We start from the raw sequence: 23,596 nt of genomic DNA on the forward strand, positions 1-23,596 counted from the left end.
GTGAAGTGGGAGGAGGGGTGTCCGATTCCCCTCATTCAACTATGAGCCCCGCGAGGGCAGCATCTTGTGTGAGCTGGACCTATAGGCCCCAGCAAAGTCCTTGGCCCTCAGTAGGTGCTGACAAGGGTTTAATGGAATTGAATGAAGGCAGGCAGGAAGCAGGGCAGTGTTGCCTAATGGTTAGAATGTTGGCATTGCAGTTTGATTTCCAACCATTCAACAAGATAACCATCATGCAGCTTCTATAGTCCAGAACAGGCAGGGACCTGTTGGAGCTGACCTATGCTCGCCCATGAGAGCTGACTGTTTTTCAGGAATTTTGAAAGCTGGTTGTCAGAGCCATTAAACAGGATGGAATTAATATCAACTTACATTTAAATAAATTGTATCTTTAAAAAGGTAATAAAACTCATCAGTTCAGTTGCTCAGTCATGTCCGACTCTTTGCGACCCCATGAACCGCAGCACGCCAGGCCTCCCTGTCCATCACCAACTCCCCACTTCCTAATTATTTTACTAGCATTTCTGTTCTGAAATGTTATTTATGCCTATTTCAGGGGTTGCCAAACTTCTTCTGTAAAAGGGCCAGATAGAAATATTTTAGGCTTTGCAAGCCCTGAGCTGAAACCCCTCCGCCCCTGTTTCATGTCCCCTGGAATGTTGTATCTGTAGGGTGGAAACACTCTGCAATGGGGTACGTCCCTTCCCAACTCTCCATGTTCAGTGAGGCCTGCTGATAACCTGAAGATGGCCGTGGTGGGAATATTTCCACCAGGGAGATTGTCAAATGCTATGAATCAGCACCCCCGCCCCCCACCCACCGCAAGCTGATGCTTAAATCTTCACCAGCACACCGCTGGACACAGTGATGGGCAGAACTGGAACAGATCCTGCCGTCTTGGAGGATACAGCGTGTTGGGTTTGTGGAGCATTTTGTTTGTGGAGCCTACCTATGGCCGTGTGGTAGGTAGAAGCAGAGGTGGCCCTCTCTCAGGGCTAGTCATCGGCTCTCGCGCCCTCCTCCCCACTTCCTCACATCCCACTTGGCTCTCGCGCCCTCCTCCCCACCTCCTCACATCCCTCTGTGGGCTGCCGGGGCAGCAGGTCCGTCTTTCCCCTCTGAGTTGGCTCCAGGGGGTGACCTGAGGGACCTCAGTGTTGAGCTGCGAGCTGTTTCCCGCTCCCTCACTACACGTCCCCAGCGTCTAGCACGGAGTAGCATCTTCACCAACATGGCCTCGAGTGAATCCGTGGTACACTGTTGATCCGAGTGGAAGAGGAACTTGCAGTGAGCCGGTGAGAGCAGAACGCTGGTCTTTGGGACGGGCTCAAACGAGGAGGGGCTGCCAGCAAAGATCGGAGAACATGGAAGCTTTGTCTGGTGATCTTTGTGAGTCAACTGGCCCACGAGCCCCGGGAGAGGGATGGGTTCGTGACCTTGCCTGTCGTTCCTACTGCTCCATGACCCTCAGGTTTGATGCCAGGAGGGTGACCTCTAAGGGACTTGCACTGTTGCTGGCAGAATCTGGACTCCTGTGGCACCGAGGATGACCTGGGTACCTGAGGCATTGGTGGAAACTCAGTGGGCTCTTGTCTCCTACAGAGGCTGGGGGGCTGCAGGGAGGGAGCTTCCGATGGAATCTGACAGCTGGACTTACTCATTTTTAGGTCAAGAACCTGGGCCATTGGGAGGCGAGGGACTCTGCGTATCACTGAGTATAAGCGCATCCCATCTCCTCGCAGCCTCGCTCACTGACCTCAGTCTACGGCCTAAGCAACAGGGGACAGGTGAGCCTGACCACAGGTCAATGTGTATTTGCTTGCAAGCACGAGGGCTACCGTTGACCAGGAACTCCTGCTTTCAATTTCCAGGGAACTTCTTATAGTATCTTGTGGGCTCCATGTCACTGACCTCAAACTCAAACCAAGAAATATTATTGAAAGATATATTGATCAAATTCAGCACTTTTCTTCCTGAGCCTCTGCTCAGGAAAACATTACAAAAGGAGTGGGAAAAACATGGTCAGACAGAATTTTGGGTGAAAATCTTGGCTAAGACCCTCATGTTTGTCTAAATCTCAACTTCCTCATCCTTAAGATGGAGATGGTAATTTCTGTCTTCTGGGTTGGTTGAGAGGAAGAAAAGAGAACAAATATATAACTCCCCCAGCATAGTACCTGGCACTTTATCACGCTGTTCCTATTCAATGCTTATAGATCAAGCACCATATCAAGCAGTGCTGAGGAGGTCTGGATGAAATCTGAAACTGCATCCTGGTAAATCTCATTCTGCTGAAGTTCTGCCCCCTGAACAGGGTGAGGAGGGTCCACAGATGTCCCTCAAGTGGACAGCAGCCGCTTTGTCTGCCATCGAGTCTCCCCACTCATGATTTCCTGTTGCACCCCATCACCTCCTTCCTGGGTACTCTTGACGGCCTCTCCACCAGCCTCCCAGCCTCCAGGCTGCTGCTTTACAAACCTTGTCCAAGTTGTGCTGTGGACAGTGACCTGGATGAAGGTGACATCTACAAGTCACTCCCCTGGATGGCCTGTGTGGTGGCTTCCCACTGCTCTCAGGGGAGAGTCTGGTCCCTGGGCCTGCACTTCAGGGCACTGCTTGCTCTACCCCTGCTCACCTCTAGGGCCTTTGCCCTGCACCCCCTGGGCTCTTTGTATGCCGTGGCAAAATGCCTGCCATTTCCTGCACGGGCTGAGGGTCTTCCCTGATTCCTAATGACCACTTGGAGTCAGGACATGTCCACAGTGCCACAGCACACACCCGAAAACCTCTCCCCACCCCCAACCCCACTCCTGTAGTGCCATTAGTATGGTAATTGTCTTCACATGGCCTTAGATGCTGAGCTTCGCACCTGGGCCAGGTCCTGATTAGCCACATGAGGTTGGCAGCCTCTCTGTATCCTTACCTGCAGGAGGGGATGGTGATGGGTCAACCCTGTGTCATAGTGCTGCTGTGAGAAGGAAAAGTTGTATGTGTGCTTAGGACGCTAGGAATTATTCCTGCAACTGGCAAACAGCAGCTCAATAAAGGTCTGAACAACAGATCTAACCCCCTTAAATGGGCTTCCCAGGTGGTAAAGAACCCGCCTGCCAATGCAGGAGATGTAAGAGACGTGGGTTTGAGCCCTGGGTCAGGAAGATCTGGAGGAGGGCATGGCAACCCACTCCAGTATTCTGGCCTGGAGAATCCCAGGGACAGAGAGGAGCCTGGCAGGCTACAGTCCACGGGGTCGCTAAGAGTCAGACACGACTGAAGCGACTGAGCACGCACAAACCCTCTTAAAGGTATGGCCTGGGGCGGTGTCATCAGTTAGGGGCTCCGGCTTGACTCCTTCTTGTTTGATGGTTTTCTCAAGGCTGTTGAAGTTCAGAACTTGAAGAAGAGAATTTGCCAGCAGGTTGTAGGGAGTCAGTGAATTCCCCATTTCCCCACCTAATTTGCCTCCCCAGGGCTCATGAGAGAACAGCTCTGCACATCTATCTCCCGGGCAGCCTGCACATGTCTTCTCTGCAGAGGGACACACATCGGGCCTTGACTTCCACCCAGGTGCCAGCCCTGGCCTGGCTTGGGTGAGTATCTTTTGGGGAGCCCTAATCTTGCATGTTCTGGAGCAGGGGAAAGGGACAATCCCCACTGAAGGGCTGCCGTGGACAGACTTTGGCATTTGTGATGCAGTTCAATGCATGCTTACACACCCGTGTGTCCACTTACAGACGCACCTTCACTAAACAAAAAGGCACAGATCTGGGGGTTTTAATGCTATCGACTGTAGAAGTGTGTGGATGTGAGGAACCCAAACCCAGAGCTGAGCACTGGCTAGGTAGCTCTGGGTACTTCTCCCGATGGCGCATAGGGACCATTTCTTGTTGCACAGCTGGAGTGCCCCTGTGACATGGCAGTTTGTTCCTTGAGGGTGCTTCCAATATGGTTCTCTCACAGCCCTGCAGGGCCTGGGGATGCAGAGAGAAATGACCCGGCCTGAAGGGGAAAGGAAAAAAGGTCCGGGCTGCTGGGGTGCAGGCAGAGGGGGTGCCCATAACGCTGGAGAGGGATTCTGTGTCTAGGTTCCTGTTAGGAACTGATCAGACTCCAGGAGGAGAAGGAAAGCAAGGAGGGATGGTGGCTGCGGAGGCTGTCTCCGCACCCCCGGCAGAAGCCTGAGGACTCCAAGGGCAGACAGACATCTGTAAATGACCAGAAGGCCCGTGGAGTCCGACCTGCTGAGACAGGGTGTTTGTGTGGCTCATTATTTGGATACCTGATGGGACATTTGCAATTCGAGGGAATATCTGTGTCCAGTGGCCATCCAAGTGGGTGGCCAGAGCTGAGCTGGGGGTGGAGGGTCACCTGGTCATCCAGGTGGGCGGCCAGAGCTGCGAGGAGGGTGGTGTCACCTGGCCATCCAGGTGGGCAGCCAGAGCTGAGCGGGGGTGGAGGGTCACCTGGGCATCCAGGTGGGCGGCCAGAGCTGGGCGGGGGTGGGGCAGTCACCTGGCCATCCAGCTGGGCGGCCAGAGCTGGGAGGGGGTCCCAGGTCGGGCAGCCCTCTCCCAGCACCTTCGGCCCAGCCCGCCCTGGCCCCGTCCCTGGCCCCTCAGGCTCGCACCCGGCCGGCCCTCTGCCACCCGCGCGGACCGCTCTCGGGCCCGGGCCGCCCGGGCACCGGCGGCGGGGGGGCGCGGCCCGGCGTGACGTCAGGCGCCCCGCCCCCGTCCCCGGTTCCGGGCGGGGCGCCGGGGTCCCGCGGGCCAGGCCGCCCCCGCCCCCCGCCCCGGGGCCGCAGCTCCAGCCCGGCCGCGCCCGCCCCTCGCCCCCCCCGCCGGCGGACCCCGCCCGCGCGAGGCCCAAGCCGCGGCGGCGGCCGGCGTTGCCGCCATTGACGTCAGAGGGCGGGCACATGACCCCCGGGGACCAATCGCGCGCGCGCCGCGCGGCTCCGCGAGCTCCCCGCCGCGCCGGCCCCCGCGGCCCCGCCGCACACTCGCCCGCGGACGGCCGCCCGGACACACGCACCGTGCACACGAGCGGGCGGCGGGCCCGAGACACGCCCGCCCGCGCGGCCGCCCGCCCCCGCCGCCGCCGCCCCCCGCCCGCCCGCGCCCCCGCGCCCCCGTCCGCCGCCCGCCGAGCCGGTCCGGCCGCCGCGAGCATGCACCCGACGAGCTAGGAGGAAGCCGGAGCCCCGCAGGAAGCCCCGCGCCGCCCGCCGCCCGGGCCCCGCCCCTGCGGGGCGCCCCCAGCCCCGCGCCCGCCGCCTTCCCGGGGGCTGGGGGGGTGCGGGCCGCCGCCCGGGGGGCCCCGCCGCCCCGGCAGCCCGGGCCAGCCCCTCTCCCCGCTTCCCTCCGGCCCGGCCATGGATCTGACCAGCAGCTCGGGCGGCGGCGACCCTCGGCAGATCGAGGAGACCAAGCCGCTGCTGGGGGGCGACGTGCCGGCCCCCGAGGGCACGAAGATGGGCGCTGTGCCCTGCCGCCGGGCCCTGCTGCTGTGCAACGGGATGAGGTACAAGCTGCTGCAGGAGGGCGACATCCAGGTCTGTGTCATCCGGCACCCGCGGACCTTTCTCAGCAAGATCCTCACCTCGAAATTCCTGAGGCGCTGGGAGCCACACCACCTAACGCTGGCCGACAACAGCCTGGCGTCCGCCACGGTGAGTCGCTCTTCGCGTCGGCGCGCCCGCACCCCCGCGCCTCCCCTCGGGGCCCGGGAGGCGCCCCCTCCCACCGGCCGCAGCACCTGGAGCTCGGGGCCTGCCCGGCGCCGGGGGGGTGGTGGGGGCAACGGGAGAACCAGGCACCCCTTTCCTCGGCTGGGCTCCTGGCTGCATTGTGGATTCCGGCGGGCCCGGGGAGACCCTGGAATTCTGGAGAGGATCTGGCCCTGTCCCCAGACTGAGCATTCGGGCACCTCCGGGCCCGGCGCTTGTGTTCCTTACGGCCGGGACCTTGGGATAGACCCGAGGCTGGGCCCCGATGGTGGTGAGGGTTCCCTTTCTGAAGGCACATCTGGATCTGCGCCGGAGGGGAAAACAAAACAATTTTTTTAAAAAAGAAAAAAAGGCCCCAACAACCTCAAAACCCCAAAACCCAAAAAATTTCCAGAAGCCAGTTCCTTTCTTTGCTCTACCCGTCTTTTTCCTGCCCGGGCTGGTAGGCAAAACTGGGTGCTTCCCTTTCTGGGGAAAAAAAAAAACAACAAAAAAACCCCACATCGTTGGCAACACAGGGAGGGTGGAAGTGAGGGGGAGGGGGCGGGGGTCCTGGGTTATCTCCTCCCCACCGAGGGCGGTCAGGTTCCAGTGCGGAAGCTGGCTTGTGGGGCTCTGGTGTTGCATTGTCTGTGTAGTATTTGGTACGTGTGTTTTGTTGCTGGAGGTTGTATTTATGTTATTGTTTTAAAATGTATGGTTGGGACTGGGTCACCCTGATGAGAGGGAGAGAGAAGTCGCGGATTGGTTTCTGAAATCAAATCTGCAAGGTGGAGAGAGAAGGCTGTGGTGGGGTCGTTGCGGGGGAGGGTAGCAGGCAGGAGGTGAACAGGATGCTTTGTGTTTTGAAACAAGGACAGTTTAAAGCACCAGCTCTGCTTGGGCCTGAGTCTTGCTGGGTGCAGGGTGGTGTGTGGTGGGGGGTGTCCCATCCTCTCTGGAGAGGTGGCAGGTCTTCCCCAGAATGCAGTCTTCGCAGGGGCATCCGTGATCCTGTTTACTAAGCCTGTGGGGCAGTGGGGGTGTGCTGAATCCAATGTCTGCCCACACCTGTGCCAAGAACACCCAGCCAGGAAGCAGGGTGTCACTTACAAGACATGTCACAAACGTGTAGCGTGTGCAGATATCCCCCCGGCGTCCATGTTCCCTTGGCAGTGTGTCACAGGCCATGACACATGCTCCAAGGAATGGGGAGGGGGGAAAAGTTAGCAGAAGAAACCATACTCTTTGAAACAGCTCCCCCTCCCCCCCACCTCCCGAGAGCATTGAAACACACGAGGACTCTTATTCTGAATTTTGGGTCCGACGTGCTCAGAACACCTATTTTTTCTTTCCTGTGGGCACGCTGGTGCAATCTGCAATGACCGCCTTCTCGGGGAGGATCCTGGGTTGCCGTGAAGCCTTCTAGCCCCAGTTTCAGGCTCGCGCACGTTCTCAAACCCTGTCCCAAGCCCCAGGCCGCGGCATTGGGCTTTTCATTTGACAGAGGGGGAGCCTCGGAAAACCCGCCAGCACACAGCGTTTTAGATTCAGCCCTCAGTGGTCCCCTGCCTGGGAGCTGCAGCCTCCGAATCTGGCTTCAGAATTTTCCCCTGGCTGGCGGGGGGTTGTGGGTTGTGGGTTGTGGGGTGGGGGGTGGGGGTGGGGGGAGGTCATAGTGCGGGACCTTTATCTTTCTTTCTGCCACCCCTTAACATGAAGGGGAGCTGGGGAGGAGAACGCGTCTGGGAGGCACAGTGGCCCTCCGTGGGAAGGACGGGCCCAGCTCCTGTGGCCCCCTGGGGGAAGCCGGGCACTGTGCTGTGCTGCCCGTGGTTGAGGGGAGCCAGCTTGGGAGGCGCAGGGTGCCCCTCCCCCTCCCCGCCCTCCCCCAGTTTACCTCTGATTGCTCAAGAGGTGTGTTTTGGAGAGAGAGAGGGAAGGAGGCGAGGGTGAAGCCACTCGCCCTGGGCTTCTCAAGCAGCCCGCCTTCCTCCCCGCCGCCCCCCCCCCCCCCCGCCCCCAGCCCCACACCACCTTCCCCAGCTGGAGTGGGTGGCACCTTCCCCTGCCCAGGCCCCTCCGGAGAAGAGCCGTGATTTTTGGGCTTGGGGGCCAAGGGCCTGATGCGTCTCAGCAGAGCCTTGCCCTGGCGTTGGGAAACACGTAGAGGGGTACTCCGGGCCGGTGTGCCATGGGCTGCCCCCCTTCTTCCCCTGTCAGCAGGCCCCACTGGCAGGGGAGGGGTTGTCCCTAACTTTGGCCACGGTGGGCTCCAGGGGGGTGCACGGGTCTCTTTGTGCCAGGGCCCGTGGGCACGGACTGGGGCTGCTGAGGCAGGCCCAGCTACGGCAGCGGCCTCTAGGGCAGAGGTGGGGTTGACGGGCACCTTATCCCATCACCAGACACCTGGCTGGTGCTGGTGTCCAGGCCCCGGGGAAGGAAAGCAGTCCAAGGGGTTTCCCTGAGGCCCGGGCGTTATGTAATCTGTCTGCGTTTTAGAGCGTGGCCCAAGCCCTCGATTGAGAAACGTTAGCCCAAATGAAACAAAGGTGAACTTGAGAGTAGCTCACGGCAGCAGCGGAAAGCCCCGTGCGGCCCAGCCTCGATGGGCCGGTGGGGCAGTGTTTCGTATCAGTCACAGCCTTCTGTAAAATATGCATCGTCCTTTCATTAAGCTGTCTACACAGCTCCTCTCAGAACCATCTGGTGATTATCTGGTTAACTGTGTGGGCTTCAGGCACAAGACTCAGAGTGATTGATCTGGATTCAAACCAATAAACAAACCAAATACACTCTTTGCCCAAACCCTCTTTGTAGTCTGTCTACACCATCCAATTAGCTGGATGGTGGTCAGAGATACAGACCAGGCGTCCAGGACCACAGCTGTCTCAGGCGGGGCGGGGGTGGCGGGGAGGCATCCAGGCTCTCAGTCCCACCTGGCGGCAGCTCCAGCCGGGTGCCCCCCACCCCCCAGATGGACGGCCCTCTCTCCATTCCCTGCTGGGGAGGTGGGCTCAGCCCGGGGCCCCCTGGGGTGGGCGGAGGATGGGCTGGATGGTGGCAGCCTCCTCCCCTGGCCTGGCTGTAAACTTTGCCTTCGGTGGGGTCAGGTTGGAGCTTGCCCCCGCGCCTATCTCCTGGGCCGGTTACTGATTAAATCCTTGCAGAGTCAACAGTGTGCCTGACATGGCGGTGACAGCGCCAGGCCTGATGCACTGCGTGCAGGAGACTTTGGATCCGGAAGACTCATAAACAAAGAGGGGAACACAAAGGCCACAGCGGCTGCGAGGGGTGGGCGGGGGTGCCTGCCAGGCGCCTGCCCCTCCCTGGGGTACACATGGCCGCACCTTGCGGGGGCAGGGCCCATCTGCCCAGGCTGTGGCCTGCACACGGCGCCTCCTTGCCGCTTCATGTCCGGACTTCCCAGTCCCCCGCCTCCCTGGGCCTCTCGTGGCTGCTGCCCACGGTGTCGGTGGTAGCCAAAGGCTCACAGTCCTGCAGAAGCAGGCAGGATTCGGGTCTGAGGGACCAGAATCCATTTTGCTGTTGTCTTGCCTGGGCTGAATTTGATCACCTGCTGGGCATGTTTGTCCGCGGGAAGAGGGCTTTGTCCTGCGCTTTGTCTCCTCTGCACCAGAGAAGTGCGGGTCAGCTGCTAACCTTTCATTCTACCTTTTTTTTTTTTTTTTTAAATAACATGTAGCATGTGACATCTCAGAATTGGAGGAGGTGGTCTAGAATTGGGGGAGGAGGTCTAGAATTGGGGGAGGTGGTCTAGTCTGACCAAAGAGGGATCAGAGCACAGGTTAACAGTGGCCTTCTTTATTCTTAAGCCTCGATTCATCGATGAGACTTGTTTGTAAATTCTCAGCCATTTTGCTGCTTTGGCTGAAATCTCTCTGGGCTTTTTGCTGCGAAAGGGAAAAGAGGAGTCCCTGCACTTTTTGTTGGTTTCTTTGGCCTGATGTTTTCTTCGGGGCCCGACCTTCTGAGCTTGGACTCACGCTTCCTAAGCACCTACTGGGTGTCGAGTGCCAGGTTCGTTTGGATGGTGGTTTCTCTTGGGAGTTGAACTCTGCGTCCTCCCGAGTAAGTCCCAGGTCCCGTGGGAACTTGCCTGCGTGTGCATGCACGCGTGTGTTTGTTTCTCCACTCCCGTCACTTGCACCTCCTCCTTGGGCCCGTCCCAGCCTTTGATTTCTGTGGTGCTTTTCGTGGTGTGAGTAAACACAGAGAATTCTTTTTTCTTCTTTCGGTGCCATTTGTCATAAGATTTTGGAGTATATCAAATTTGTTTCCCAGGTAACTTGTCTGATTGGAGGGGGTGGAGGGGAGGGGCAGAGACAGAAGAGGAGGAGAAAATCTGAATTCTCTGTAAACAGCACAGGTGGTCTGCCCCCCAGGCTGTAGTAAATAAGTGCATTTTCAGGAGGGATAGTTTTGACGCTGCCACTCACCTGGTGCGATCTGAGGTGCCCTTTCTGGCCACAGGCAGAATCACGCCGGTCCAGGTTGAAGGTGTCAAGCCTGCCACTCACGACTGGGCTCTGCTACTGAGCCAGCGTGGGCTCCGTGCCCACAGGTGGCCATGCCCGGCGTGCCCACTCTTCAGTGCCAACTGGGGTGCCTGCTGACTCACCTGGCAGTAGGAGAGGGCATTTGTGGGGCACCACATTCAGCCAGGCTTAGGGGAACCCTGGCGGCCAAGTCACCCTGAAAAACTGAAGCTCCCCGAGGGTACCTCATTGCTGGCTTCAGCTTGGCCCGCGAGCGTGGTACCCATTTGGTAGTTTGGTGGAATGGACCTCCAGATGTGGTCAAGTTATGCCTTAGATGAAAGGCTTACATGAGATTCAGCAAGGCAGCCTGGCGGTTCAGGCGTCTCCACTGCAGAGCAGCACAGAAGGGTTTGCTTAGGGTCTGGATTGTAAACTTCCTGGCTGTGTGACTTTGGGAACGTTGCTTTCCCTTGCTGGGCTTTGCTTTCCCCCTAGAAGAGGGGATAAGCCTGCCTCATGTCCAGGGCTCCTGTGAGTACTGGAGATTGGTCACGTTGGCACCTGGCATGTTCCAGCACGCAGCAGGGGTGTGACAGGGGGCCTGTGATCCCCTTGGGGTTCTCCTCTTTAGCCTGAGAGAGTGTCGTGAAACCCTGGACGCATGCAGGGGCGACCGCTCTTTAGAAACGGGCCAAGTCCAGAGGAAAGTCTCCGGGGACGAGCGGTGTGTTTGGGAGACTTAGGGCTATTTAGTGGATCTGGGATGTATGAAGGAAGAGAAATTGTTGGAAGCAGTTTGTGAACAATTCCTCAAGGGGAACAGTCTAGTTTTTTTTTTTTTAAATACAGAATTCCCCCCACCACCTTTTTGTTTTTTTCCTGAAAACTGAAATACTAATACGCACGTCGAGTACCTTCAGATGGTACGGCAGGGCATATGGGGAAGGTGATGTGTCCCTACAGTCCCCAGTTCTGCTTGCAGGCTGGCCCTGCGTCCTTGCTGAGTGTTCGGGGTGTCTTCACAGGGTCCTGTGCTGCCGTTCCTGGCCGGGTGGTGTGCTCTCTGTCGGTCGTTCTGTGCAGATCCGTCCCAGCTGAGCTGCTCCTCTCTGCGGCATGGCAGAGGGGCACCGCAGCGGCGTCAGTAGACTGTCCCCTGCCACTGGACACTTAGCTTAGTGCCAGGCTTCTGCTGTTTCCAGACAGACAACTTGCCATTTTTATGGAGCGGAGTTGCTGTTTTTATCATTTGAGTCCTCTTCGCCTGTTTTTCTGGCAAGTGTTAAAGTATTCAGGCCCACAGTGCTTTGGGAGGGTGTGCTGACCCTCCCACGGCAGGGACAGGCCGTGCAGCCTGGGGTCACTGCTGTCTTGAGTCACGCCTGGGTCTGGCTCACTCTCAGTGGCCAGCGAGCCTCCTGAGCGCCTGGCTGCCCGGCCCCGGCCAGAGCTGCTGACCTCCGCCCTGAGGACAAGGGTCTATGTGGCCAGGCGGGCCGTTTCCTGCTCCACCTGCGAGCATCACTGCTGTCCCCCAGCTTCCTGCTTCCCCAGGATGGAGGCCAGGCTGCCCAGCCCCGTGGGGGAGAAAAGCAGGAAGTGACAGTGTCTCTTCCCAGCTCCCGGCGCTGGTGACAAGGCACCCAGTGTGTTCAGTGGGGCGTCGAGGGGGGCCGTGTGAGGCTGAAGCTGGGCTGATACCAGCGGGGCCCTACGAAGGGTGCGCGCGCGTGTGTGCGCATAGCTGGGCTGATACCAGCGGGGCCCTACGAAGGGTGTGTATGCGTATGTGTGTGTGTGTGCATAGCTGCGCTGATAGCAGCGGGACCCTACGAAGGGTGCGCGCGCGCGCGTGTGCGTGTGTGTGTGTGTGTGTGTCATAGCTGCGCTGATACCAGCAGGGCCCTACCAGCAGGGCCCTACGAAGGGTGTGCATGCGTGTGTGCATGCGTATATGTGTGTGTGTGCATAGCTGCGCTGATACCAGCAGGGCCCTACCAGCAGGGCCCTACGAAGGGTGTGCGCGCGTGCGTGCGTGTGTATGTGTGTGCGCATAGCTGGGCTGATACCAGCAGGGCCCTACCAGCAGAGCCCTACGAAGGGTGTGCATGCGTGTGTGCGTGCGTATATGTGTGTGTGTGCATAGCTGCGCTGATACCAGCAGGGCCCTACGAAGGGTGTGCATGCGTGTGTGTGTGTGCATAGCTGCGCTGATACCAGCAGGGCCCTATGAAGGGTGTGCGTGCGTGCGTGTGTGTGTGCGTGCGCATAGCTGGGCTGATACCAGCAGGGCCCTACGAAGGGTGTGCGCACGTGCATGCGTGTGTGTGTGTGTGTGTGTGTGCATAGCTGCGCTGATACCAGCAGGGCCCCGTGCGCGTGCGTGCGTGTGTGTGTGTGCACATAGCTGGGCTGATAGCAGCAGGGCCCTACCAGCAGGGCCCTACGAAGGGTGTGCATGCGTGTGTGCGTGTGTATGTGTGTGTGTGTGCATAGCTGCGCTGATACCAGCAGGGCCCTACGAAGGGTGTGCATGCGTGTGTGCGTGCGTGTATGTGTGTGTGCATAGCTGCGCTGATACCAGCAGGGCCCTATGAAGGGTTTGTGTGCATGCGTGCGTGTGTATGTCAGTGCACGCGCATAATTGGGCTGATACCAGGGGGGGGCCCTACGAAGGGTGTACGCGCGTGCGTGCATGCGTGTGTGTGTGTGTGTGTGCGTGCGTGTGCGCGCGCATAGCTGGGCTGATACCAGCAGGGCCCTACGAAGGGTGTGCGCACGCGCACGTGTGCGTGTGTGCGTGTGTGTGTGTGCGCGCGCATGCGGGTGGTTTTCGCGTCTGTTGAGACTAAGGGGATCACGGAGAACATATTTTTTGGTGCGGAAATGGGTTGTTGTGCTGAAAGTGAATGTCCAGTAGCTTTTATACCTGGCACATCCCACTGTCTGGGATGTCAGTGGGGTGGGTGGAGGGGAGCAGCCAGACTCAGCAGAGGGGTCAGACGGGCAGGCTGGAGTCCAGCCCCTGCCGCGCCCTGGATGGTGGGTGACCTTGGGCAGGCCACCTCCCCTCTCTTGTTATCTGTGAAGTTCACATTATGGGGACTTCCTTTTAGCATGATGTCAGGGTTAGGTGAATTAAGGCTTGGCAGTTCATTTAGCAGATAAATATCACTGTCTGTAGGCACTTTGAGGAAAACCAGTCCCTGCCCTCCTGGAGCGTGTGTCGGTGGGGTGGGGGACAGACAAGAAACCACTGAGCAAGGAAATATCAAGTCTGTCCAGCCCCTGAGAAAGCAGCAGCAGTGGGTGGGCGAGCTGTGTGGGGCTCAGGCCTTGCTGATCTACATGCTGTGTTCAGGGCAGGAGGCGGTGTCTGGTGGGAGAGCATTCCTGACAGAAAGGACCGCAGGTGCAAAGGCCCTGAGGCTGGCCTTAGCTTAGCGATCCACCCCTGCTTTCCAGGAGCTGCCGTCATCTATTAAAAAATATCTGTGAGCATCGGACGTGCTCAGAGGGGGGCACACCGGCAGCTCCCTGCCCCGTGGAGCTCCTTCCTTTCTTTCTAGCACTTCTGGGGTGTGTGTGTTTTATTTAACCCACTCCCTCCCTTAGTGGAGAATGGCAGTGCTGTAAGAGACTCTTAAAAAAAATTATTCAGTACAAAACCCAGCCAAACTCTTCAAAACCAGCTCCCTTTGTCCATACTGCATTACAGAGGTTCTCAGACCTAGAACCTACTAATCATTGAATTCGCCTCAGGCTTTTTTTCCATTGAGTAAGCGCTGAGGGCCAGCGTGATTCCCAAAGACCCTTGCACTTGACCCAGCAGCTGGGCTGGCACTTACCCTGGGGCTCCCACCCCCCAGCACCCCAGGCCGCTGCTGCCTGCCTTTCCCGTTGGTTCTCCTACTCTCAGGCTGCTGTCAGAAATGATGTGACCGGGAGAGCGTGCACAGATGAGGCTGAGCAAACTCCTTTCGGAGGGAAGGAGAAGGGCCAGATTCTCCAGTCACCAGTGGGACTCTGTGGGGCAGGGCAGCAGAGGCTCCTGGGGCTGGGGTCATCAGGGGAGAGGAGATGGTCCTGGCATGTTTCCTGGGGTCCTGGGCTGGTCCTCTCAGAGGTCCGGGAGAGTTGCAGGTAGGAGCGCACAGCCTGGGGAGAGCCCAGACTGCCTCCCGGCCTGTCTGCTGCCTCTCTCGGCTCACTGTCCAGCCCAGGTGAGTCTGGTCTCCTCCGCGTGCCTGCGTGAGGCTCACCGTGGGCTGGGGCCTCACTGTGCACAGGCCGGGATGCTGTAGGGGGTTCGGGAGAGCCAGCCTGTGCTTTCCAAAGCACGGATCCCTTCTGGCTCCTGTCCTGGGCCAGTGGGGGGTTTCTGCCCCGTCCAGGGCCTCATGGAGTAGGGGCTGGGGAGAGGGCGCGAGCGCCATGTGGAGGTTTGGTCTGTGAGTCTGGCCACTCTGTAGGCCACAGCTCAGTCACAGGGTGACCCCGGAGGGCGGGGGAAGCTGGGGAGCAGAGTTTGTCACATGTGGGAGACAGGAGCCCCTGGATCAATGGTGACTCCCGCCCTGGGGCCTCTGAGACGCGACAGCAGTCTGGGGGTCTCCAGGGTACCTGGAGTGGAGCTGCTGCCCTGGAAGGGAAATCCACACGGCCTGGTCTTGTCTGGCTCCTGGGTTTGAGCGTGGGGGAAAGTCTGCAGTCTTGCCGTCTGGTGGGGAATAAAACAGAGAAGGTAAATCTCTCGCACGGGCTGAGCAGTGCGCTCATGATCACCATGAGGCTCACCGTCCGTGCGCCGAGGACCAGGCAGCGTGCTCAGTGGATTTTCCGAACAGATGCTGAGGTGGAGACTCAAACGGGGAGAACTGGGGAGAGGCGGAGTGGCGAGGCAAAGGCGGGTCTGCACCACACCTGGGGGTGCTTGTCCGTGAATGTCCACGCGTCTGTCTGCTGGAGGTCCAGAATGACTTCAGCCTCTTGCAGAAGCTTCTCAGTTGGGAACCAGTGCGCTTATCAGTTTCGTGTTTGGCAGACATCCCTTGGCGAATTTGTCAAGTGAGTTCAGGGAACTGGTGTTGGAATGTGAATGCCAAGTATTTGCACAGAGTAAGCGCCAGGTACTAGGTTTTTGGGTGGAGTACCAGCTACTGTGTGTGCAGAGGGGTTTCCAGGTCCTGCCCTTGGGAGCAGGTCCCCCCTACCCCAGGCGCTGGCTGGACAAGGTGGGTGTTCACTGGTACCGCACGTACAAAGTCAGATACACCCTTTGCCCCCCAAAGACTCACAGTCAGATTGGGGTGCACTTCAAATGAGGGGGCACTATAGGAGCACGCCTCCTCAGAGAGATTTGTGCCTTGTCCTGCTGTTTGGAGGCAGGAAGAGGTGCTGCTGCTGGAGGACAGGGGGTTTCATGAAGGACTTCGTCAGAGAGGCTCATCTCGACGGATAGAAGTGGGATTGGGGACTGGCAGAGAAGGGGGTCGGAGAAGGCGATGGCACCCTACTCCAGTACTCTTGCCTGGAAAATCCCATGGGTGGAGGAGCCTGGTAGGCTGCAGTCCATGGGGTCGCTGAGGGTCGGACACGACTGAGCAACTTCCCTTTCACTTTTCACTTTCATGCATTGGAGAAGGAAATGGCAACCCACTCCAGTGTTCTTGCCTGGAGAATCCCAGGGACAGGGGTGCCTGGTGGGCTGCCGTCTATGGGGTCGCACAGAGTTGGACACGACTGAAGTGACTTAGCAGCAGCAGAAAAGGGGGTAGGGGCCAGGGCCGTGGGAGCACCCTGGGAACACTGTGCTGTCCTCCGCAGGCGGTGGGCAGTGTGAGAGCATGTGGGGATGAGGACAGGCAGAGTTGCTCCTCAGTGTTGGGGGGCTCACCGGGGCGCGGGTGGGGTGGGAGGGCCCGTATCACGACATGGGGGTGGGGGGCCCGGCTGAGAGCCCAAGGTGCCCCTGAGTGGGAGCTTCAGGGGAGCGGGGGTCTGCGTCACCAGGCCAGGCTTCAGCCCCAGCAGCAACCACTGGACCGCAATTCACCGCCCCGGGTTCACTTTCAGGAGCTGGGCTGGGTGGACACTGCCATGACCCCTAGGCACCCCCACACTGCTGTCACCCCTCCTTTTCACAGAGGGGGCCCCGGGGCCAGGCCTCTCAGTAGATGCTCTGTGGCTGAGCGGGTGGATGACTGAGTGAAGGAAGGAGCGAACGTCTGGTCGGGTGGGCCCTCGTGTGGGTGGGCAGGGAAGACCGCCACCATACGAGTCCCCTGCCTGTCTCCATCGCCTCCAGTGAAGGGCAGCGCGTGCCCTGCAGTTGCCCCACAAAGGGCTGGACAGGCCTGCGCTTCCTGGCCCGCAGCCCCCAGGGCCCTCGGGTGCTTTCCAGATCCTGGGCCTGGGCCCTCCGCGGGGCATTGTGGCTCCCAGGGCTCCCCTTCTGGAAGCTTCCTTCCTGGAGGCCTTAGGGGGGAGGCCCAGCCTGGCCCTCGGGCGCTTGAGCAGGGGGTCCCATCGAGCCGAGGCTGGGTGGCCGTGTTGGCCCCCGGGGGCCATCGTGGGCCCTCAGGCCAGCGGGCCAGGCGGTGGCGGGGGCAGGGCCGCTCTCTGGGAAGAGGAACAGCCCCTCTCTGACGTCTGTCTGCTGTTCCCGTGGGTTTGTGTTTCCTGACCCAGCGACCTGCCTTGGGGATGGGAAAAGGGAGAGCTTGACCCCCTGCCATCTGGTGACTCCTGCGCTAGGGGGTCCCAGCAGGGGGGCCTCCGGAGTCAGACGGCGGAGGGGACTGCCGGCCAGCAGTGGCACTGAGCCCTTGGTGTGTCTGCACGTTCAGACCAGCCCCCTGTTTACTCGTGGGGAAACCGAGGCTCCGAGAGCCTCAGCGACACTGGGACCCAGACGGCCTGGCTGCACAGCCACAGGCTCCTTCCTTTATAGCACGGTGCCCGCAGGGCAGCGAGAACTGCAGCTGGCACCCACCCCGTCTCTGTGCTGAGTCCTTCACGTACACGAGCGCTTCTCTCTTTCATTGTTTTGAGCACAGTATAGTCAGTTTACAGCATTGTATTAGTTTCGGGTGTATCAGGTATAGTGATCCGATGTTTTTACCGCTTTTGCTCAGTTAGACGTTATAAGGTAACGGCTGTAATTCCCTGTGCGGTAAGGCGTGTCCTTGTTGCTTATCCATGTTATACGCAGTAGTTTGTGCCCCTGTCTTGCCCCTCAGCCCTGCCCTTTCCCTGCTGGTAACCACTGGTTTGTTCTCCACCTCTGAGTCTGAGTCTGTTTGGCTGTATGTATGCATTTGTGTTGTTTTCCAGACTCCACACATAAGTGACATCATGCAGTATTTATCTTTCTCTGTCTGATTTATTCCACTAAGCATAATATTCTCTAGGTTCCGGCCTGTTGCTGCAGATGCCAGAATTTCATTCTTTTTTATGGCTAAGTAATATTCCATCGTAAGCATACATCCCATTTTCTTAATGTTTGTCTGTTGAGGGACACCTGGGTTGCTTCCGTGTCTTGGCTATTGTAAACAGTGCTGCTGTGAGCATTGAGGTGCATTATCTTTTCAAATTAGAGTTGTCTTTTTTTTTCCCAGGTATATTCCCAGGAGTGACACTGCTGGGTCAGATGTAGATGAACTTGTTTAAACTTCCCGATGCCCCTGTGAGGTGCCGCCTTCATTGTGCCCATTTTGCAGATGGTCAGACTGGGTCCTAGAGAGATGAGGTCACTGTTCACCCAGCTAGTGGTGCTGGAGCTGGGATTTGCCTCCAGGGCATCTGGCTCCAGAGAATAACTGCGAGCGCCGGTGGGCAGGGCTCAGGAGCAGAGGCGGAGAAAGGCCCAGGGTGGTCAAGGCTGTGTGAGGGGGTGGTGCCCGTGGAGTGGGGGAGGGTGGGGACTGAGCGAGCGTCTCACCCTGGGGGGTTCAGCTGTCTCCCTGCAGACCTGTGGAGGTTTGCTTCTCACCTGCCCCTGGTAAGGTGTCGGGATCATGAACTCAACCTCTCAGAGCCTGTTTGCTCACCTGAGATGGCCTGTCCCCTAGAGCTGACTTTGATGGCTCGGTGGTGGCAAGCCTGGGGTCCAAAGCCCACTGTGGAGCGTGGCTGGGCTCCCCCGCCCTTGGGGCTCTGGCTCGGCCCCCAGAGCCTTCTCCGACCGCTGGTGGGATGAGGGGAAACTTGGCCCGGTGCTTACCCAGCTGGGGACCATGGCGTCTGTACCCACCTATCTTCTCTGTCAGCTGTTCGCCTCCAAACTTGTAAAATAAAACAAAAATAATCCCACGGGGACGATGATGATCTTACAAAATGCAGAAGGAAATCATTCTCCCATAACCCCGCCACCCAGAAACCACCCAGGTGGACGCTTTGGGGTAGAGGTGTCTCTGCTCTCCCCTGGATGAGTCCGTGTGACACACGCGGTCGTGTGCACAGTGAGCTGGGCCAGGCCTTCTTAGTCACCGGTGCTGAGCCATTCTCGTGCACCATCTCAGAGTGTGTGTGCGCTCTGGCCCCGTGGGTCTCGGGGCCCAGATCCTGCTTGCTGGTGGGGACTGTCCTGGGCTTTGTGGATGTTGAGCTGCGCACTTGGCCCTGGGCCACTAGATACCAGCGCTCTGCTCCCCACAGTTAGAACAGCCCCCGATGCCCGCAGATGCAGCCGGGAGTCCCCTGGGGGGCACAGGGTGGATTGAGAACGCCGTGGTGACCCGGCAGGGGCCTCGTCTGCCCCCAGAGGTCCCACGTGAGGAGCGGCCCCAGCTGCGGGCTGGCCCCTGGCGGAGCTGGGAGCCTGCACTCCGCCTGCAGTCACCTTGCCCCCCTGGAACCTGGCACACGGTGGGAACCAGGAGCTAGCTGTGTGGGGCCGCAGGAGCCCTGACCCCGGCGTCTGTGGTGCAGGGCCGAGAGCCGAGGGCCCCGGAAGGAAATCCCGAGCTCCCCACACCTTTGATCCCTGCTGCGGGGCACCCCCCACTGTCCCTGCCTTCGCCTGATGACTCAGGACTTCAGAGATCTGGGTTGTTGGAAGGGGAATTGCATCATGCCAATAAAAAAAGAAGAGAAAATTAGCATTAGAAAGTTTTGGTGTGGGGAAAACGACTTTGAGACTCGCTTCTTGAATCCTGTCTAAGTTGTGTTTTAGGGGGATGGGGCGCAGAGGGGGTGGTGGGCACAGAGAGGAGGGGGTGGGTGCAGTGGGCGGCCGGCTTCGTGGCTCTCCTGTAAAGGCCTCCTGTGCTTGAATCAAGCCCCACCCGTGGCTGTGCTCTGGGTTCCCCTGCTCTTTGTAGCCGGGTGACCACACCACCAGCAAGGATACCCAGAGGAAGCTTCTGGAGCCTGTGTGGGTTCTGCTGGCAGGTGCAGTGACGGGGTGAGGGTCTCTGGCCAGAGACTGTTGCGGAGGGCAGTGGTCTGGGGCCCTCTGATGCCCCAGTGGTGAGCAGGGCGCCCTCTGGGCTGGGACAGCCAAGCGTTGGTGGATCTCAGCGCCTGGCCAGGTGGTCCTGTGTCAGGCACGACCCGCTCGGCGTTCACGGCGGGTCCTGATTGAAGGGGTGCCTGCTGCAGAGCAAAACCCTGGGGAAGAGGTAGCTCATGACCCTGCCTCCCGGGTCCAGCCTTCCCTGATGGGGACGTTCATTGTCTACAACTGCTGCCCAGTGATTTTGGATCCAGATACTTCTTAATTAGGCCACAGGAGCAGTGGCGTGATGCAGCCCTTGGTTTTCTTGTCTGTAAGATGGGGCTAAGGGGGGCTGCCCCCGGGTTCTCTAAAGAATGAAGGGCCATGGTGCACGCATGGAAAGTGCCCAGTGGTGTCACGCAGGGAGCAGCGCTCAGCAGACACCCCTGCGTCGTCACTGCCAGCTCGAGCCTGTCCTGCTCTGCCTGCCGCGCTCCTGATTCTGCTCAACTGGGAACTTCTTGAAGGCAGGGGTCTCATCCAGCAACACCCAATGATGTCAGCGCTGGCTTCTGGCAGAATCCAGTTGCCTGACGTGTAGAGGCCCCGGGCGTCACAGGCCGAGAAGGGATGGAATGGGTCTCAGGTTTTGTGGGAAACCCCAGCCCTGCCTGGTGACCCCAGAGCTGTCGGGAGAACCTCCAGGGTGTGCCTGTGACCTCGGACCCTGGGACCTGGAATGGACCTCAGCCCTGGACTCAACCCCAGCCGCCGCGTCACCGACTCGGGCAAGATGGAAACCGGCAGTTGGGAGGATTAAGCTATTATTGGTGGTTTTCACCTCAGCTTTCAGCAGCAGTGCTTGGGAAATAAGATTTTGATCTTGGAAAATATGATTTAAAAACAGAAATGAAAGTCGCTTTTATTTTCTCAACGAGATTGCCCCTGACACATGCACAGGGCCTAAATGTTGGCGTTGAGGCTGAGCCTGCCGGTGGGGAGGCCACGCGTGGTGCTTCTGCGAGGCATGCCTGTACACACGTCTTAACCCCTGCACCCCGGCTTCCCACCTGTGATCCCCCAACTTGGGTCTGCAGTGCAGGGGCATGTGATTTAGACAGGGCCCTGGCAGGCCCTCGTCTCTGGAGGTAGCTCACCGTGTGGTCTCAGCCTCGCTGACAGCGTCGGCGGTAACCCTGCTGCCAGGGGAGGGGGCACCTCCTTTGGACCCCTGCCGAGAATTGAGCCCCTTGCTGAGTGGCTTCACGGGGCTTGCCTCTGGTTCTTCACTCCCAGCGTGCCCGTCTCCGAGCGGGAACTGGGTGCTCTCCCGTCGGTCGAGGCCTGGGAGCTCTGCGTCCCCACTGGGCCTCTGTGGAGCCTTCTAAGAGGGGAGGTGTCCTGGCTGCCCCAGGGCTGACGCTCCCCCTTCGTGCACTCTTCTGTGTGTCAGCTCACCCCCAGGCTTCCATGCCCTCAGCCTGCAGGTGGGTCTGGCCCATCAGTAGGGACCCTGGAGGGAGATGGGCCCTTTAGCTTCTCCCTCGGGCTGCCGTGGGCAGGCAGCGTCCCTCAGCCACAGCCCCTGTCCCGTTGCCCCCTGTCCCGGCTTCTGCAGCTGGGGCTTCTCCATGTCCCTTTGGGCTGCAGGGCAGGAATTAGGCAACCGAAACTGTCCCACGCGTTTCCACTCGCTCCTGTGTCCCGGGAAAGCCCCAGCCCCAAGCCGGTCAAGACAGTGGGTCGCCCCAGGTAGAAACCCCCTCTCGTGCTTTGCCCGTGCTCTGCCCAGACCTTGCTGTGTTGGCCTTTTGTCGCAGTTTCTTCAGAGGACACCAGTTTGTGTCTGCCATCTGTTTCTTTCCGGGGCCCCGACTGAGGCCCCAGAAGCTCCAGGAGGATGGAGCTGTTTGCAGAGCTTCCCTCCCCTTAGAGTTCAGAGTGACCAAAGGGGCTGTACTGCTGAATGTGGGGAAAGAAGTTACTCTTTTGCACTTAGACCTTTTTTTTCTGAAAATATGCCCCTTCAAAGACAAACGGTGATGGTGGTGGTGGTGGTGGTGGTGAAAGCAGTGGCTCTGCCCACTTACTACGAGCTTGTTGTTGTGTTAAGAACCCCGATGCACTGATGTGTTTAATCATCATGACAACCCTCAGCGGCTTTTCCAGGATGAGAGAACTGAGGCTGAGTGAGATGAAGTAATCTGCCGGAGCTCAGGATGGGCCCGAGGTCGGGCCAGGGCCTGAACCCCAGAGGCCCTCCCCGCGAGGTCCCTGTGCCCGCTGATGAGGTGTTCTGCAGCCCGGGCCGACCCAGGCAAGCCCACGGTTGCACTCCTCCTGGCTTGGACGGGCTGTCTCGCCGGGTGTGCAGGCAGCAGATCTGATGTTTTCCACTTCCTCTCATGTGGCGGGGCTTGTGTGTATGGAGCACGCAGGGCTGGCTGGGCGGCCGGTTTTGGCTTTGCTGAATTTAGCTATGGCCAATGTTGGAAAATGTTAGTCTGTTCTTTCCTTTTCCGTCCCTCCCCACTTTTAAAATTTTTGTAATTAAAATCAGAGGCAGCCAGAATTGAAAGCGAGTCTGCAGGTCATCTAGCTCTGGGATGGCAAATGCATGTGACACATGTGTAGCCCCTCCTCTTTGCGTTGCCCCTGGTAGATACTACTAATCAATCCTGGCAGAATCACGCCTTCCCTTTAAACCTGGAGACAGTCAGTACCAATCAGTTGTTGGCAGGCAGCATGTGTCCCACTGCACACATTCGGAACCCAAGGCCCAGAGAAGTTACATGACCCTCATGGGAGCCACTGGGGTTGTGGAGCTCACTCTTCAGGGGACTCGCTGGGAGATGACTTGGGGTTGAAAGCCTGCCAGTGTGGGGGAAGGACCTGGGTTTTGCATAGCAGTGTGTGGATCTGGGTTTAAATCCCACTTCTGCTTCTGGTTGCAACTTGAGGCAGGCCACGTGGCTTCCGTGAGCCGGCGTCGCGGGGCTGTGGGGGGCGAGTGCCGCGGAGGGTTCACTCAGCCTCCTGCAGATGCCGATTGCGGGCCCGGCGGCACGGGGACTGCTCTGGTCCCGGCATGTGGTGTCAGCCCCGTGGACGAGGCCCCGCCCTCCGTGACCTCAGAGACCAGGCCTGACTCAAGTAGCGCTGGGTTTCTCCCCCTCCGCTTCTTGGAAGCCTGTGAGATTGTACTGGTATGGTTATTTTTTTTCTTTAACAGCTCTTCCGTCACATCCACTTAAATTTGGCCTGTTTATGCATCACAGGGAATTTATTTTTTTCTTTCCTCCCTAGTTTCGTTGTTGCCCTTGTATCAAGGCGGGTTGGGTCAGGGAGACCGAATGGATGGGCCAGGATACTGCGTCCTTTAGACTGTTTAGAGGGACACCCTCCTCTTGGAAATCTGATGAGAGCTGTGGACCCTTCCTCAGGCAAAATGGTAAGAAGACAGGATCATAAAGTTTGGCATCTAGAGTATAGGCATTTTTAGGAATTGATTCATGGACCACCCCCCCCCATCAGGTTATAAACCAGTCCAGGGGGCCTGTGAGACTCCACCAGCAGGAAATGGACCTCTGCCCAGAAATAAACGTGTAAGTGACAAAAGAAGGACGTTTCATTATGAAAGGTCAAGGTTTTTATTTGAAAGGTCAAGGTTTTTATTAGGAGTTCCGCTCCATGGCTGGGCCCATGGGTTTGTCCACGTAGCACTTCGTATGCTCGTTAAGCTGTGTTTAGTCTTCTTGGTTATGGTAAAACATTTTTTCTTTTATCCTAGTCTGGAGTTTCAAGGTTGGTACTTCTTGCCCCTAAAGTGTTTATTTTAAGGTTTAGCACAGTGCTTTACTCTGATAAGGCAGACAGCATCCCTGCAGACACGCTGTGGTCAAGCCCAGGCCGATCGCGCCGGCATCGCACGTGGTGGCCCAGCACTCAGCT

At 58.6% G+C, this 23,596-nt stretch overlaps 1 protein-coding gene across 1 annotated transcript in view; it reads left to right on the forward strand.

The window, feature by feature from the left end:
• Positions 1-5,016: 5,016 nt before the first annotated feature.
• Positions 5,017-23,596, forward strand: part of CMIP (c-Maf inducing protein) — a 212,795-nt gene continuing 194,215 nt past the window's right edge. The window contains exon 1 of the mRNA XM_070770369.1: positions 5,017-5,668. Within this exon, the coding sequence (XP_070626470.1) occupies positions 5,372-5,668 (297 nt within the window). The 5' untranslated portion in view covers positions 5,017-5,371. The remainder of the gene's footprint in view (positions 5,669-23,596) is intronic.

This window comes from Bos indicus, chromosome 18 (assembly GCF_029378745.1).
Source record: "Bos indicus isolate NIAB-ARS_2022 breed Sahiwal x Tharparkar chromosome 18, NIAB-ARS_B.indTharparkar_mat_pri_1.0, whole genome shotgun sequence".
Classification (NCBI taxonomy): Eukaryota; Metazoa; Chordata; class Mammalia; order Artiodactyla; family Bovidae; genus Bos; species Bos indicus.